Genomic DNA, 16,759 nt, shown 5'->3' with positions numbered 1-16,759 from the left:
GTGGGAGCAATTAGCTAGAGTAGCTCCATGCAGAGCATTGTAGACATAGAAATTTGCAAAATACTTACGGATCTGAATGTGACAGACCCGTTGACTAAAATTATCTCACAAGCAAAACATGATCACACCTTAGTACTCTTTGGGTGTTAATCACATAGCGATGTGAACTAGATTACTGACTCTAGTAAACACTTTGGGTGTTGGTCAGATGACGATGTGAACTATGGGTGTTAATCACATGGTGATGTGAACTATTGATGTTAAATCACATGGCGATGTGAACTAGATTATTGACTCTAGTGCAAGTGGGAGACTGAAGGAAATATGCCCTAGAGGCAATAATAAAGTTATTATTTATTTCCTTATATCATGATAAATGTTTATTATTCATGATAGAATTGTATTAACCGGAAACTTGATACATGTGTGAATACATAGACAAACAGAGTGTCACTAGTATGCCTCTACTTGACTAGCTCGTTGATCAAAGATGGTTATGTTTCCTAGCCATAGACATAAGTTGTCATTTGATTAACGAGATCACCTCATTAGGAGAATGACGTGATTGACTTGACCCATTCCGTTAGCTTAGCACTCGATCGTTTAGTATGTTGCTATTGCTTTCTTCATGACTTATACATGTTCCTATGACTATGAGATTATGCAACTCCCGTTTACCGGAGGAACACTTTGTGTGCTACCAAACGTCACAACGTAAATGGGTGATTATAAAGGTGCTCTACAGGTGTCTCCAAAGGTACTTGTTGGGTTGGCGTATTTCGAGATTAGGATTTGTCACTCCGATTGTCGGAGAGGTATCTCTGGGCCCACTCGGTAATGCACATCACTATAAGCCTTGCAAGCATTGTGACTAATGAGTTAGTTGCGGGATGATGTATTACGGAACGAGTAAAGAGACTTGCCGGTAACGAGATTGAACTAGGTATCGAGATACGGACGATCAAATCTCGGGCAAGTAACATACCGGTGACAAAGGGAACAACGTATGTTGTTATGCGGTCTGACCGATAAAGATCTTCGTAGAATATGTGGGAGCCAATATGGGCATCCAGGTCCCGCTATCGGAGACGTGTCTCGGTCATGTCTACATAGTTCTCGAACCCGTAGGGTCCGCACGCTTAACGTTACGATGACAGTTTTATTGAGTTTTGATGTACCGAAGGAGTTCGGAGTCCCGGATGAGATCGGGGACATGACGAGGAGTCTCGAAATGGCCGAGACGTAAAGATCGATATATTGGACGACTATATTCGGACTTCGGAAAGGTTCCGAGTGATTCGGGTATTTTTCGGAGTACCGGAGAGTTACGGGAATACGTATTGGGCCTTATTGGGCCATACGGGAAAGAAGGAAAAGGGCCTCAAGGGTGGCCGCACCCCTCCCCTTGGTCTGGTCCGAATTGGACTAGGGAAGGGGGGCGCCCCCTTCCTTCCTTCTCTTTTTCCCTTCCTCTTTTCCTATTCCATATGAGAGGTGGAATCCTACTAGGACTAGGGAGTCCTAGTAGGACTCCACACTTGGCGCGCCCCCTCCTAGGGCCAGCTTCCTCCTCCCTTGCTCCTTTATATACGGGGGCAGGGGGCACCCCAGAGACAACAATTGATCCTTGAGATCTCTTAGCCGTGTGCGATGCCCCCCTCCACCATATTACACCTCGATAATACCGTTGCGGAGCTTAGGCGAAGCCCTGCGTCGGTGGAACATCATCATCGTCACCACGCTGTCGTGCTGACGAAACTCTCCCTCAACACTCGGCTGGATCGGAGTTCGAGGGACGTCATCGAGCTGAACGTGTGTAGAACTCGGAGGTGCCGTGCGTTCGGTACTTGTTCGGTCGGATCGTGAAGACGTACGACTACATCAACCGCGTTGTGATAACGCTTCCGCTGTCGGTCTACGAGGGTACGTGGACAACACTCTCCCCTCTCGTTGCTATGCATCACCATGATCTTGCGTGTGCGTAGGAATTTTTTTGAAATTACTACGTTCCCCAACAGTGGCATCCGAGCCTGGTTTTATGCGTTGATGCTATGCACGAGTAGAACACAAGTGAGTTGTGGGCGATATAAGTCATACTGCTTACCAGCATGTCATACTTTGGTTCAGCGGTATTGTGAGATGAAGCGGCCCGGACCGACATTACACGTACGCTTACGCGAGACTGGTTTCACCGTTCGGAGCACTCGTTGCTTAAAGGTGATTGGCGGGTGTCTGTCTCTCTCACTTTAGCTGAACCGAGTGTGGCTACGCCCGGTCCTTGCGAAGGTTAAAATAGCACCAACTTGACAAACTATCGTTGTGGTTTTGATGCGTAGGTAAGAACGGTTCTTGCTAAGCCCGTAGCAGCCACGTAAAACATGCAACAACAAAGTAGAGGACGTCTAACTTGTTTTTGCAGGGCATGTTGTGATGTGATATGGTCAAGACATGATGTGATATAATGTGTTGTATGAGATGATCATGTTTTGTAACCGAGTTATCGGCAACTGGCAGGAGCCATATGGTTGTCGCTTTATTGTATGAGATGCTATCACCATGTAATAGTTTTACTTTATCACTAAGCGGTAGCAATAGTCGTAAAAGCAATTATTTGGCGAAACGACAACGATGCTACGATGGAGATCAAGGTGTCGCGCCGGTGATGATGGTGATCATGACGGTGCTTCGGAGATGGAGATCACAAGCACAAGATGATGATGGCCATATCATATCACTTATATTGATTGCATGTGATGTTAATCCTTTATGCATCTTATCTTGCTTTGTTTGACGGTAGCATTATAAGATGATCCTTCACTAAATTATCAAAGTATAAGTGTTCTCCCTGAGTATGCACCGTTGCGAAAGTTCTTCGTGCTGAGACACCATGTGATGATCGGGTGTGATAGGCTCTACGTTCAAATACAACGGGTGCAAAACAGTTGCACACGCGGAATACTCAGGTTAAACTTGACGAGCCTAGCATATAACAGATATGGCCTCGGAACACGGAGACCGAAAGGTCGAGCGTGAATCATATAGTAGATATGATCAACATAGTGATGTTCACCATTGAAACTACTCCATCTCACGTGATGATCGGACATGGTTTAGTTGATATGGATCACGTGATCACTTAGAGGATTAGAGGGATGTCTATCTAAGTGGGAGTTCTTAAGTAATATGATTAATTGAACTTAAATTTATCATGAACTTAGTCCTGATAGTATTTTGCAAATTATGTTGTAGATTAATAGCTCGCGTTGTTGCTTCCCTATGTTTATTTTGATATGTTCCTAGAGAAAAATTATGTTGAAAGATGTTAGTAGCAATGATGCGGATTGGATCCGTAACTTGAGGATTATCCTCATTGCTGCACAGAAAAATTATGTCCTTGATGCACCGCTAGGTGACAGACCTATTGCAGGAGCAGATGCAGACGTTATGAACGTTTGGCTAGCTCAATATGATGACTACTTGATAGTTTAGTGCACCATGCTTAACGGCTTAGAATCGGGACTTTAAAGGCATTTTGAACGTCATGGACCATATGAGATGTTCCAGGAGTTGAAGTTAATATTTCAAGCAAATATCCGAGTTGAGAGATATGAAGTCTCCAACAAGTTCTATAGCTAAAAGATGGAGGAGAATCGCTCAACTAGTGAGCATGTGCTCAGATTGTCTGGGTACTACAATCGCTTGAATCAAGTGGGAATTTATCTTCCAGATAAAATAGTGATTGACAGAATTCTCTAGTCACCATCACCAAGTTAGTAGAACTTCGTGATGAACTATAGTATGCAAGGGATGACGAAAGTAATTCCTGAGCTCTTCGTGATGCTGAAATCGACGAAGGTAGAAATCAAGAAAAACATCAAGTGTTGATGGTTGACGAGACCACTAGTTTCAAGAAAAGGGCAAAGGGAAGAAGGGGAACTTCAAGAAGAACGGCAAGCAAGTTGCTGCTCAAGTGAAGAAGCCTAAGTCTGGTCCTAAGCCTAAGACTAAGTGCTTCTACTGCAAAGGGACTGGTCACTGGAAGCGGAACTACCCCAACTATTTGGTGGATAAGAAGGATGGCAAAGTGAACAAAGGTATATTTGATATACAGATTATTAATGTGTACTTTATTAGTGTTTATAGCAACCCCTCGGTAATTGATACTGGTTCAGTTGCTAAGAGTAGTAACTCGAAACGGGAATTGCAGAATAAACAGAGACTAGTAAAAGTGAACAAAGGTATATTTGATATACAGATTATTGATGTATACTTTACTAGTGTTTATAGCAACCCCTCGGTAATTGATACTGGTTCAGTTGCTAAAGAGTAGTAACTCGAAAACGGGAGTTGCAGAATAAACATAGACTAGTAAAAGGCGAGGTGACGATGTGTGTTGGAAGTAGTTCCAAGATTGATATGATCATCATCGCACACTCCCTATACTTTCGGGATTAGTGTTGAAACTAAATAAGTGTTATTTGGTGTTTGCGTTGAGCATGAATATGAGTTGATCATGTTTATTGCAATACAATTATTCATTTATATTAGAGAACAATTGTTGTTCTGTTTACATGAATAAAACCTTCTATGGTCATACACACCAACGAAAATGGTTTGTTGGATCTCGATCGTAGTGATACACATATTCATAATATTGAAGCCAAAAGATGCAAAGTTAATAATGATAGTGCAACTTATTTGTGGCACTGCCGTTTAGGTCATATTGGTGTAAAACGCATGAAGAAACTCCGTACTGATGGGATTTTGGAATCACTTGATTATGAATCACTTGATGCTTGCGAACCGTGCCTCATGGGCAAGATGACTAAAACGCCGTTCTCCGGAACTATGGAGAGAGCAACAGATTTGTTGGAAGTCATACATACAGATGTATGTGGTCCAATGAATATTGAGGCTCGTGGCGGATATTGTTATTTTCTCACCTTCACAGATGATTTGAGCAGATATGGGTATATCTACTTAATAAAACATAAGTCTGAAACATTTGAAAAGTTCATATAATTTCAGAGTGAAGTGGAAAATCATCGTAACAAGAAAAATAAAGTTTCTACGATCTGATCGTAGAGAAGAGTATTTGAGTTACGAGTTTGGCCTTCAGTTAAAACAATGTGAAATAGTTTCACTACTCACGCCACCTGGAACACCACAGCATAATGGTGTGTCCGAACGTCATAACCGTACTTTATTGGATATAGTGCAATCTATGATGTCTCTTACCAATTTACCACTATCGTTTTGGGGTTATGCATTAGAGACAGCTACATTCACGTTAAATAGGGCACCATCAAAATCCGTTGAGACGACGCCTTATGAACTGTGGTTTGGCAAGAAACCAAGTTGTCGTTTCTTAAAGTTTGGGGTTGCGATGCTTATGTGAAAAAGTTTCATCCTGATAAGCTCAAACCCAAATCGGAGAAATGTGTCTTCATAGGATACCCAAAGGAGACAGTTGGGTACACCTTCTATCACAGATCCAAAGGCAAGACATTCGTTGCTAAGTATGGATCCTTTCTAGAGAAGGAGTTTCTCTCGAAAGAAGTGAGTGGGAGGAAAGTAGAACTTGATGAGGTAACTGTACCTGCTCCCTTATTGGAAAGTAGTTCATCACAGAAATCTGTTCCTGTGACTCCTACACCAATTAGTGAGGAAGTTAATGATGATGATCATGTAAACTTCAGATCAAGTTACTACCAAACCTCATAGGTAAACCAGAGTGAGATCCACACCAGAGTGGTATGGTAATCCTGTTCTGGAGGTCATGTTATTTGACCATGACGAACCTACGAACTATGAGGAAGCGATGATGAGCCCAGATTCCGCAAAATGGCTTGAGGCCATGAAATCTGAGATGAGATCCATATATGAGAACAAAGTATGGACTTTGATTGACTTGCCCAATGATCGGCGATCCATTGAGATTAAATGGATCTTCAAGAGGAAGACGGACGCTGATAGTAGTGTCACTATCTACAAAGCTAGAATTGTCGCAAAAAGGTTTTCGACAAGTTCAAGATGTTGACTACGATGAGAGTTTCTCACTCGTATCTATGCTTAAGTCTATCCGAATCATATTAGCAATTGCCGCATTTTATGAAATCTGGCAAAGGGATAAACAAAACTGCATTCCTTAATGGATTTATTAAAGAAGAGTTGTATATGATGCAACCAGAAGGTTTTGTCAATCCTAAAGGTGCTAACAAAATATGCAAGCTCCAGCGATCCATCAATGGGCTGGTGCAAGCATCTCGGAGTTGGAATATATGCTTTGATAAGTTGATCAAAGCATATAGTTGTATACAGACTTGCGGTGAAGCCTGTATTTACAAGAAAGTGAGTGGGAGCACTACAACATTTCTGATAAGTATATGTGAATGACATATTGTTAATCGGAAATAATGTAGAATTATTCTGCAAAGCATAAAGGAGTGTTTGAAAGAAGTTTTTCAAAGATAGACCTCGGTGAAGCTGCTTACATATTGAGCATCAAGATCTATAGAGATAGATCAAGACGCTTGATAAGTTTTTTCAATGAGTACATACCTTAACAAGATTTTGAAGTAGTTCAAAATAGAACAGTCAAAGAAAGAGTTTCTTTCCTGTGTTACAAGGTGTGAAATTGAGTAAGACTCAAAACCCGACCACGACAGAAGATAGAAAAAGAATGAAAGTCATTCCCTATGCCTCGGCCATAGGTTCTATAAAGTAGGCCATGCTGTGTACCAGATCTATTGTATACCCTACACTGATTTTGGCAAGGGAGTACAATAGTGATCTAGGAGTAGATCACTGGACAGCGGTCAAAATTATCCTTAGTGGAATAAGGATATGTTTCTCGATTATGGAAGTGACAAAAGGTTCGTCGTAAAGGATTACGTCGATGCAAATTTTGACACTAATCTAGATGACTCTAAGTCACGGTCTAGATACATATTGAAAGTGGGAGCAATTAGCTAGAGTAGCTCCATGCAGAGCATTGTAGACATAGAAATTTGCAAAATACTTACGGATCTGAATGTGACAGACCCGTTGACTAAAATTATCTCACAAGCAAAACATGATCACACCTTAGTACTCTTTGGGTGTTAATCACATAGCGATGTGAACTAGATTACTGACTCTAGTAAACACTTTGGGTGTTGGTCAGATGACGATGTGAACTATGGGTGTTAATCACATGGTGATGTGAACTATTGATGTTAAATCACATGGCGATGTGAACTAGATTATTGACTCTAGTGCAAGTGGGAGACTGAAGGAAATATGCCCTAGAGGCAATAATAAAGTTATTATTTATTTCCTTATATCATGATAAATGTTTATTATTCATGATAGAATTGTATTAACCGGAAACTTGATACATGTGTGAATACATAGACAAACAGAGTGTCACTAGTATGCCTCTACTTGACTAGCTCGTTGATCAAAGATGGTTATGTTTCCTAGCCATAGACATAAGTTGTCATTTGATTAACGAGATCACCTCATTAGGAGAATGACGTGATTGACTTGACCCATTCCGTTAGCTTAGCACTCGATCGTTTAGTATGTTGCTATTGCTTTCTTCATGACTTATACATGTTCCTATGACTATGAGATTATGCAACTCCCGTTTACCGGAGGAACACTTTGTGTGCTACCAAACGTCACAACGTAAATGGGTGATTATAAAGGTGCTCTACAGGTGTCTCCAAAGGTACTTGTTGGGTTGGCGTATTTCGAGATTAGGATTTGTCACTCCGATTGTCGGAGAGGTATCTCTGGGCCCACTCGGTAATGCACATCACTATAAGCCTTGCAAGCATTGTGACTAATGAGTTAGTTGCGGGATGATGTATTACGGAACGAGTAAAGAGACTTGCCGGTAACGAGATTGAACTAGGTATCGAGATACGGACGATCAAATCTCGGGCAAGTAACATACCGGTGACAAAGGGAACAACGTATGTTGTTATGCGGTCTGACCGATAAAGATCTTCGTAGAATATGTGGGAGCCAATATGGGCATCCAGGTCCCGCTATCGGAGACGTGTCTCGGTCATGTCTACATAGTTCTTGAACCCGTAGGGTCCGCACGCTTAACGTTACGATGACAATTTTATTGAGTTTTGATGTACCGAAGGAGTTCGGAGTCCCGGATGAGATCGGGGACATGACGAGGAGTCTCGAAATGGCCGAGACGTAAAGATCGATATATTGGACGACTATATTCGGACTTCGGAAAGGTTCCGAGTGATTCGGGTATTTTTGGACTACCGGAGAGTTACGGGAATACGTATTGGGCCTTATTGGGCCATACGGGAAAGAAGGAAAAGGGCCTCAAGGGTGGCCGCACCCCTCCCCTTGGTCTGGTCCGAATTGGACTAGGGAAGGGGGGCGCCCCCTTCCTTCCTTCTCTTTTTCCCTTCCTCTTTTCCTATTCCATATGGGAGGTGGAATCCTACTAGGACTAGGGAGTCCTAGTAGGACTCCACACTTGGCGCGCCCCCTCCTAGGGCCGGCCTCCTCCTCCCTTGCTCCTTTATATACGAGGGCAGGGGGGCACCCCAGAGACAACAATTGATCCTTGAGATCTCTTAGCCGTGTGCGGTGCCCCCCTCCACCATATTACACCTCGATAATACCGTTGCGGAGCTTAGGCGAAGCCCTGCGTCGGTGGAACATCATCATCGTCACCACGCCGTCGTGCTGACGAAACTCTCCCTCAACACTCGGCTGGATCGGAGTTCGAGGGACGTCATCGAGCTGAACGTGTGTAGAACTCGGAGGTGCCGTGCGTTCGGTACTTGATCGGTCGGATCGTGAAGACGTACGACTACATCAACCGCGTTGTGATAACGCTTCCGCTGTCGGTCTACGAGGGTACGTGGACAACACTCTCCCCTCTCGTTGCTATGCATCACCATGATCTTGCGTGTGCGTAGGATTTTTTTTTGAAATTACTACGTTCCCCAACACTGGTGTGGGTGGATGAGAAAAATCATACAAAATGGAACTGTTAGTGTTAAGATGAATAACACATTGGGACCATACTTCCAAAGCTTCAACTGAGTAAAACAGGGGGATTCGATTTCCCCTTTTTTGTTCAATATTGCAGCTGAATGCCTATGTAAGACGGTGCTACAAGCACAAAAACATGGGCTAATTACTGGTTTGGCACCTGATTTAGTAGAAAATGGTGTGGCTATACTACAATATGCATATGATACAGTGTTATGTATCGAGCATGACCCAGGAAAAGCCCTAAACCTAAAACTGCTGCTTTATATGCTTGAGCTAATGTCTGGTTTGAAAATTAACTTCCAAAAGAGTGAGATTCTGTGTGTTGGTGGAGATGACATTATTTTGACAACATATGCAGATATGTTTAATTGTCAGATTGGACGCTTCCCTATGAAATATCTAGCGGTTCCTATAAGTTACTCCTCTTTGAGAGGGGTGGATTGGGAGTTCTTGGAAACTAGATATATAAAAAGGTGTGAATCTGGTTTGGGGAGCAATGCCTCTTCAGGAGGAAGACTGACTTTGCTTAATGCTAATATCTCTAGCATTGCTTACTATTACTTATCCATGTTCTTGCTCTCGAAAACCATGATAGCAAGACTGGATAAACATAGGAGGAGGTTCTTCTGGCAGGTTACCAAGAATAGAAAACGATACTATCTGGTCAAATGGGCTAGAATTTGCCGTTCTAGAAATAAAGGGGGGTTGGGAGTTAAAGACCTCCATAAGCAGAATTTAAGTTTGCTTGTTAAATGGTGGTGGAAGCTTGAAACTAAAACAGGACTTTGGCAAGAGATTGTTAAAGCCAAGTACTTCCATAGAGATCAATTGCTTCTGTTAGAGGGAAGATCAGTGATTCCCCATGCTGGAAGGCAATAATGAAGGTTAAGGAGCTATATATGGCTGGAAGGCGAGTATCGATCCAATCTGGCAACATTGCCAGGCTGTGGATAGACCCCGTAGGGGATCAATTCCCTAGGTTATTCTGTGTTTGTAATTATCCTGACTGCACTGTCAACACTTGTTTGGCAGTCGATCCCTTGTCCTTCTTTCGAAGAAGATTAAACCATGAGCTTGGGAACAGTGGCAAAAGATGGTTGATGCAGTCAAGAAGGTGTGTGCTTCTGAGAAAAGTGACACTATTAAATGGGCTTTGGGTCCTAAAACATACTTTACTACTAGGTCGGTATATTCTTTCCTGGAGAGGAATATCTCAGGATGTGATTACTGTTGGATATGGAAAGCTTGCATTCCTTTGAAGATACAAATTTTTATGTGGCAGTTATTGTAGAACGCGATACTGACCAGAGATGTGATGAAACATCAGGGATGGAAAAAAGATCCTAAATGCTCATTTGTTTTTCACTTGTCCAGTAGCCAGGGTGACCTGGAGAGCTATGGCCTGCATGTTTGGTACTGATTTATGCCCTAACAACTTGTGTCAAGCCTATTCCTAGTGCCATTCCTTTTTCCCAGATGGAGAGATTTTCTATACGGTTGGCATTGCAGCCATTTGCTGGGCTATTTGGACTTGTCGCAATAGAGTTACATTTGAGTTCATACCTCTTAAAACTCCGTTTGAATGCACATTTTCCACTTGTGCTCTTCTGTGTTACTGGGCAGGGCTGATGAAACAGAAGGATGCGGACGACCTGAGGAAAGGGGGGGGGGGGGGGCATGCTGAAGAACAATGCCTCAAGGCTGATGCAAATCTGTGCCACCGCGTACCAGGAAGATGGGGCTCGCTAAAGAAGGAAGATGACCAAGTTTCTCCAGCTCGTCTCAGGATACACCCGATTTGCGGTCCATTTAGCGTTGTCTTTTGATGCTCATGTGTGAGCGGTTTCTTTTTGCGTTGGTCTCAAAATCAGATAGACTGTAGTAGTCTGGTGATGATGGTCTTGATATAATGGTGTCGTCGGGTTTTCGCCCCACAGTGAGTAATCTCGATGGCGAGTGCTCACAGTGGTTTTTCCGGCGATGCTTGAACTCGCTTTCCTTTTTCCTGTCTCATTTTCTGGACAAATGATGTATTTCCGTTATTTCGCAGTAATGGAAAGGGGTAATGCCCGGTTAAAAAAAATCTCTTAGATCATGGCACACATGTCTTTGAGGGAGAGAAGATCGAACACGCTTTGCATTGATCAGGATGGTTACATTTATACAGTGGGGAACAGAGGGCGCGAGCCCACGATGGTGATCGTGGCCGGGCCATGTTCGGAGGAGGCGATCGTGTGCGCTGATGGACAAAACTGCGCACACACACGCTCCGCTACTCTACTGTACAAGGTATTCGTGCACAAATACACGAGGTTTAACAAGATGGTTTTGCGGATCGGGTAGGTAGCTCGGACGCCAATAAGATATTGAGCCTCTGTGTGGCACAGACGATTTGCACGCTGGCTCAATCGATCGTCCGCGAGGGATCAGATTTTAAATTATTATTTCTTGATTGATGAGGTCAAGGGAGTTGGTTGGGAGTTGGGCATCGTTGAGTTTTTCTTAGATGAGCAAGTGGCAAGCTCCGCTCTATATAGCGGCCAGTGCCGTCGTCCCGCTCCGGCGCCAACCAAATACGCAGCCATGGCGCTTCTTACTCGCTTCGGCTCCGTCCAAGGCCACCGGCTTCGGGCAGTCCGCTCCGCCGGCTCCCAAAAGGCCTCTTTTTTGGGGGCTGCCAAAAGGCCTAGCGCACGCTTGGTGTCAGCTCCAGCTCCGCTCCGGCCCGTCGTCCGCGCGTCCTCTCTGCCTCCGGCTCTTAGGCTCGGCACCGCAGCAGCGGCAGCCGGGACAAGCACGGTACTGTACAATCGCCATACACATTTTTACTCCTCAAATAAATAAACCAGGATAGAAACACGAATTAACTCTTTTCTGGTTTTCCTCTCGGCGGCTGGAACCCTAGCCGCCGCCAAGGAGAGGCAAATGTTCTAGCGCTGTCCTCCGACGGCTCCCCTCCGCCAGCGGCTTCGGTCATCGGCGGTGAGAGGGGGTCGCCAGATCCACGTGCGTGGATCGTTTTTACTCCCTCGTAGTTTAGGTTTTTAGATTGTTTCATCGCCTTGGCTTCGGCGGCGATGATGGCGGCGTTGAATAAAGCTTCGGATCTTTGCTTGACGAGGCCATCGGTCCTATGGTTGGGGACGGATTTAAAAACTAGTCTGTTCAAGTAAAGATGCTCTGGCGACGGCGGCATCCTCATGGCGGACCTGTGTCCTCGGGCTCCGCCGTTGCGACGGCGTTTTCTCCAGCGTCGGCGCGGAGCTTGGGAGGTAGATTAGGAGCAGATGCAGATTTGGTCTACATCGACGACATCTGAAAGACGGAACGTGTGATGTGTTCGTGGCTCGTGGATGACAGGTAAGGTTTCCTCCTTCGGCGTCTTAGTCGTGGTGGGTGCCAGATCTGGAGTCCGATGGCGCGTCTGGGTGTTGCCCCGATCTGATTCGTTTAGCGGCAAGGGCTTCACTTTTGATGAGCCATCTTGAAGGTCCGCAAATCTGCATATCAGTGGTGGAGCCGCGTCGAGCTCGGGGGAAGAAGTGATCCATCATTCTTTTCTTCGGTGGCTGCTGCGGTGGTGCCGGAGACAGGTGACAGACGTTCGTGTCAAGTTCAGAGATGTTCTACTATCTTTTTAATTTTGTCATGTCAGTCTTTACGTGACTTGTACTTTTTGATTTTTATGATATGAATGAGGCACGTATTACCATGTAAAAAAATAAACCAGAAAAGAAAATAAATAAATAAACTACACAGATTTCCGCGTGCGTCATTTCCATTTTCGTACAACGCCTTCCGGTGGGCCCCTTGAATTTATCCGGACGAGTGCTTCAAAAGCAAGTTCTTGTGTTACTCAAAAAAGCAAGTTCTTGTTTTCTTGTGGACGATGTAAGTGTTATCTAAATTTTAATAAAGCTAGCCATAAAGGTCTTTTCTTTAAAAAAGACTATGCCTTTTTTATTTTGCCCCGTCCACCGGTTTATACACGGTTTAAATGACAGAATATCATGAGAACTATAGAAATTACAGGAAATCATACTTTCGACTTACTTTACTTTGCCCGGTGAAGGGCATGCATGCAATGAGCTAATGTTGATAAAATCCGTCTTGATACACCTACTAGGCTGGCTATATATGGCAGGAACAATTAGGAGACGAGCTCAAGGTGTTGGGGACATGGCGGAGCCCATTCGCTCTACGAGTGAGGCTAGCGCTCAACTTCAAGGGCCTACCGTATGAATACTTTGAGGAGGACCTCGACAACAAGAGCGACCTCCTCTTTAAATCCAACCCGTTCATTAAGAAGTTGCCCGTTCTCATCCACAACAACGCGCCGATATGCGAGTCACTTGTGATCTTGGAGTACATTGAGGAGAAGTTTAGTGATGTGGGTCCATCCCTCCTCCCCGTTGACCCCTACGAACGTGCCATGGCGCGGTTTTGGGCCAGGTACATTGAAGATAAGGTACATACGTGTCTGACTGAGAAACCCACTTAGATATATAGCAACATAAATGTGTGTCACTGACTAAATGTGTGCCCGCGCTTGATGAATTGTAGCTAGTCGCCCCATGGTTGAAGATGTTTAGGGCCAACACAAACGAGGAGAAAGCTGAATGGACGAGAGAGACGGTGGAGGCAGTGAAGACGCTAGAGGGGGTGCTCTCTAGAAAAGCAACACCCTTCTTCGGTGGTGACGATGTCGGGTATGTCGACGTCGTGCTCTCCGGCATGATCGCGTGGATGCAAGGAACTAAGGCACTTTGTGATGTGGAGCTCCTAGACGCGGCAAAGACCCCGCTCCTAGTGGAGTGGACGGAGCGCTTCGCTACGTTGGACGGTGCTAAGGTGGTTATGCCGGACGTGGACAAGTTGGTTGAGTTTGCCAAGATAAAACGTGCCAAAATGATGGCACTCAATAATAATTAAGCTACGCATGCATGCAGTCTCTCTGATTGTTGGTTGGTGTCTCTCCACCATAGTCATTGTAGTTTGATGTACTCATGCAAAGAACAAGGAATGAAAACTATGAAAGAAGTGAATAAGAAGATAATGGAATACACATCCTATATCCTATATACTTAAAAAGTTGATCTCCACTATCCTATTTATCTCAAGATGCACATATGTCACCTCATCAATTATCATTTTCTCTTTCTTAATTGCACGCTCCACCCAACTAGGATACTTAATGCACATGCAACCATGCATACATGGGAAAATGTCTATCTCAATATACAACCATGCATGAAAAAAAGTTTTACACTATACAATAATCACATGATATTATTAATTCACATATTTATGCTCCATACAACCAATCTCATTAGAATATATTGCAACTAGTTCCCGCCGCAACACGGAGAGTATCGTCTAGTTATCTATATGCTTCCATGCATGATTCAGGCAACCCACACATTTTTCATTCATTGGGTCTATTCATTTCATCGCTTCTTCTTCCTCTCAGCGTAGATATCTTATGAGTGAGGAGTTAGGGTTAAAGGTTAATTAGCGTGTTTGGAGTGTGTGCGTATTTGTGTGTGGACAGACGAGGGACAAATAGGCTCCGTCCCCACTAGTAACATGTGACTACACTATTACTACATGACTTGCATGTCTAATATGTCCTTGAGATTTTCAAGATATTATTAATTATATATAGCCTATAATCTAACAAGCTCAACGCGGGGAGGAGGGGGGGGGGTCGATGTGCAATGGACTAGAAGAAGGGGTAGTCCTACACAAACTTCTAGCCCAAATTTTAGGGTTGGCAAGTTTTAGTTAAGCTAGTTCTATATTTGTGCCACTCGTTGAATCCCTCAGAATCAATATAATTTGTTTCCTTTTTATCATAATATATTCATCTCTTGAAAAAATGATCTTGATGTTGATGACTTTCATGCCAAATCCATTCGGACACACTTCATGCATCACCTATCGAACATTTCTTTATATATTCGAATGCAATTGTTGCTCCACAGGAAATGTCATTCCAATCATGGGGCACAAGTGCCTTTGGCCGTGCCTCCGGTAGCACCACTTGCGCGTCAACTACCCCCTTCGTTCCCTGCACCGGCACGCCAACAAGATCTTGCACCACTGCCTTAAGTGCCCTTGATCCCTCCCATAGTAGTGAATGAAGTGGATCAAGTGCTAGATCCTAGATATAAGGACACCATTTGTTTTAACGGCTAAGGACCAAAACACTATGTAGGTAATTGTGTTAAACCAAAGACTTGCTTCATATGCAATCAGCTAGGCCATAATGTTAACAACTGTGCGGCACGGCTGCAACTACATCCAGTGGAAACATACTTTGGTAGGGTCGCTAGGGGATTGGGTTTTTATGTACACCTAACCTAATGAGACTAATTGGCTCAACTTCGGAAATTTTATAGTCCTGAATGTGGTGAAATGTGAAGTAAGTAGGAATGATTTATAGTAATATTTAATTTGAGTACTTTGTTTTGCAAACAAAAACAGTGGCCTTGGCAGAGCAAAGTGCTTAGTAGAAAAACATTCATGGTTAGGTTTCCTCCTTGAAAGAAAATAAAATACTTGATTGAGTTACTTAATTGAAGAGGTGAATGTCAAGATAATTGAATGGAAGGGTAGTGTGGGTCCTTTCTGGTGAATTAACATAGGCTTTAATCTTGGTTTGATGGACTTACTCCTGAATGGTACATGTACTTGGGAAGATTTTTGCACATGGGACTTCCTGTTTTGGCACATTGATCATGTGGATTGGAATGGGATGTTCAATTTTGTTTCTGAGAAATTAAGGATCAAACTATCTTTCAAGGATACTTGCAAGGTTTCTTTTGAGTGACTAGTAGAAATGAAGAAGAAAATGTTTCCCCTGGCTTTTACTATAAAAGACTTTGACCAGGCAAGTGGATATAATCCTAATGATGATGACAATGAATACCCTAGGATGGAAGACACTGATATGGGAAAAGATGAGCTTAGGGAAAGAGATGAACCTATAGATGAATTGGACAAATCCAAATCAGTTGTTGATGGTGGATTTGGAAGTGTTAAGACCAAGCAAGAAATGAATATGCGGTATAGGTTTTCTTTCCACCCCCTGCTGCTAGGTGATGAAGTCCATGGCCATTTTTCGCTGGAGGAGAAAATGGGTTGGAGAAAATGGGTTATTGACCGGAGATGTGTCTCAGTCATTCCCAAAAGTGGTCTGTCCTCTCTCTCCCCTATGGCCCATGATGGCCCATTGCTTCCTCGGGGGGTTCCGGTAACCCCTCCGGCACTCCGTTTTTACCCGAAACTATCCGGAACACTTCCGGTGTCCGAATAACATGGTCCAATATATCAATCTTTATGTCTCGACCATTTTGAGACTCCTCGTCACGTCCGTGATCTCATCCGGGACTCCGAACAAACTTCGGTCATCAAAACACATAACTCATAATACAAATCGTCATCGAACGCTCAGCGTGCGGACCCTACGGGTTCGAGAACTATGTAGACATGACTGAGACACATCTCCGGTCAATAACCAACAGCGGAACCAGGATGCTCATATTGGCTCCTACATATTCTATGAAGATCTTTATCGGTCAAACCGCATAACAACATACATTGTTCCCTTTGTCATTGGTATGTTACTTGCCCGAGATTCGATCGTTGGTATCATCATACCTAGTTCAATCTCGTTACCGGCAAGTCTCTTTACTCGTTCCGTAATACTTCATCCCACAACTAACTCATTAGTCAC

The 16,759-nt window shown here is 43.7% G+C and overlaps 1 protein-coding gene across 2 annotated transcripts; it reads left to right on the top strand.

Annotated features, from left to right (window-relative positions):
* Positions 1–11,514: 11,514 nt before the first annotated feature.
* LOC109762855 (probable glutathione S-transferase GSTU6) lies at positions 11,515–14,093 on the top strand. 2 transcript variants are annotated; one of them, XM_020321743.4, is made up of 3 exons: positions 11,515–11,820; positions 13,166–13,489; positions 13,585–14,093. In XM_020321743.4, exons 1-3 carry the CDS (start codon positions 11,605–11,607, stop codon positions 13,951–13,953), a joined length of 909 nt encoding a protein of 302 aa, XP_020177332.1. In that variant the 5' UTR covers positions 11,515–11,604; the 3' UTR covers positions 13,954–14,093. The 2 variants fall into 2 exon arrangements, with proteins under 2 accessions (XP_020177332.1, XP_020177326.1); XM_020321737.4 differs by having other exon boundaries at positions 11,571–11,820; positions 13,148–13,489.
* The last annotated feature ends 2,666 nt before the right edge of the window (positions 14,094–16,759 follow it).

This window comes from Aegilops tauschii, chromosome 5 (assembly GCF_002575655.3).
Source record: "Aegilops tauschii subsp. strangulata cultivar AL8/78 chromosome 5, Aet v6.0, whole genome shotgun sequence".
Classification (NCBI taxonomy): domain Eukaryota; kingdom Viridiplantae; phylum Streptophyta; class Magnoliopsida; order Poales; family Poaceae; genus Aegilops; species Aegilops tauschii.
Note: the sequence above shows the minus strand (reverse complement) of the source record. Positions and strands in the feature narration are given on the sequence as shown.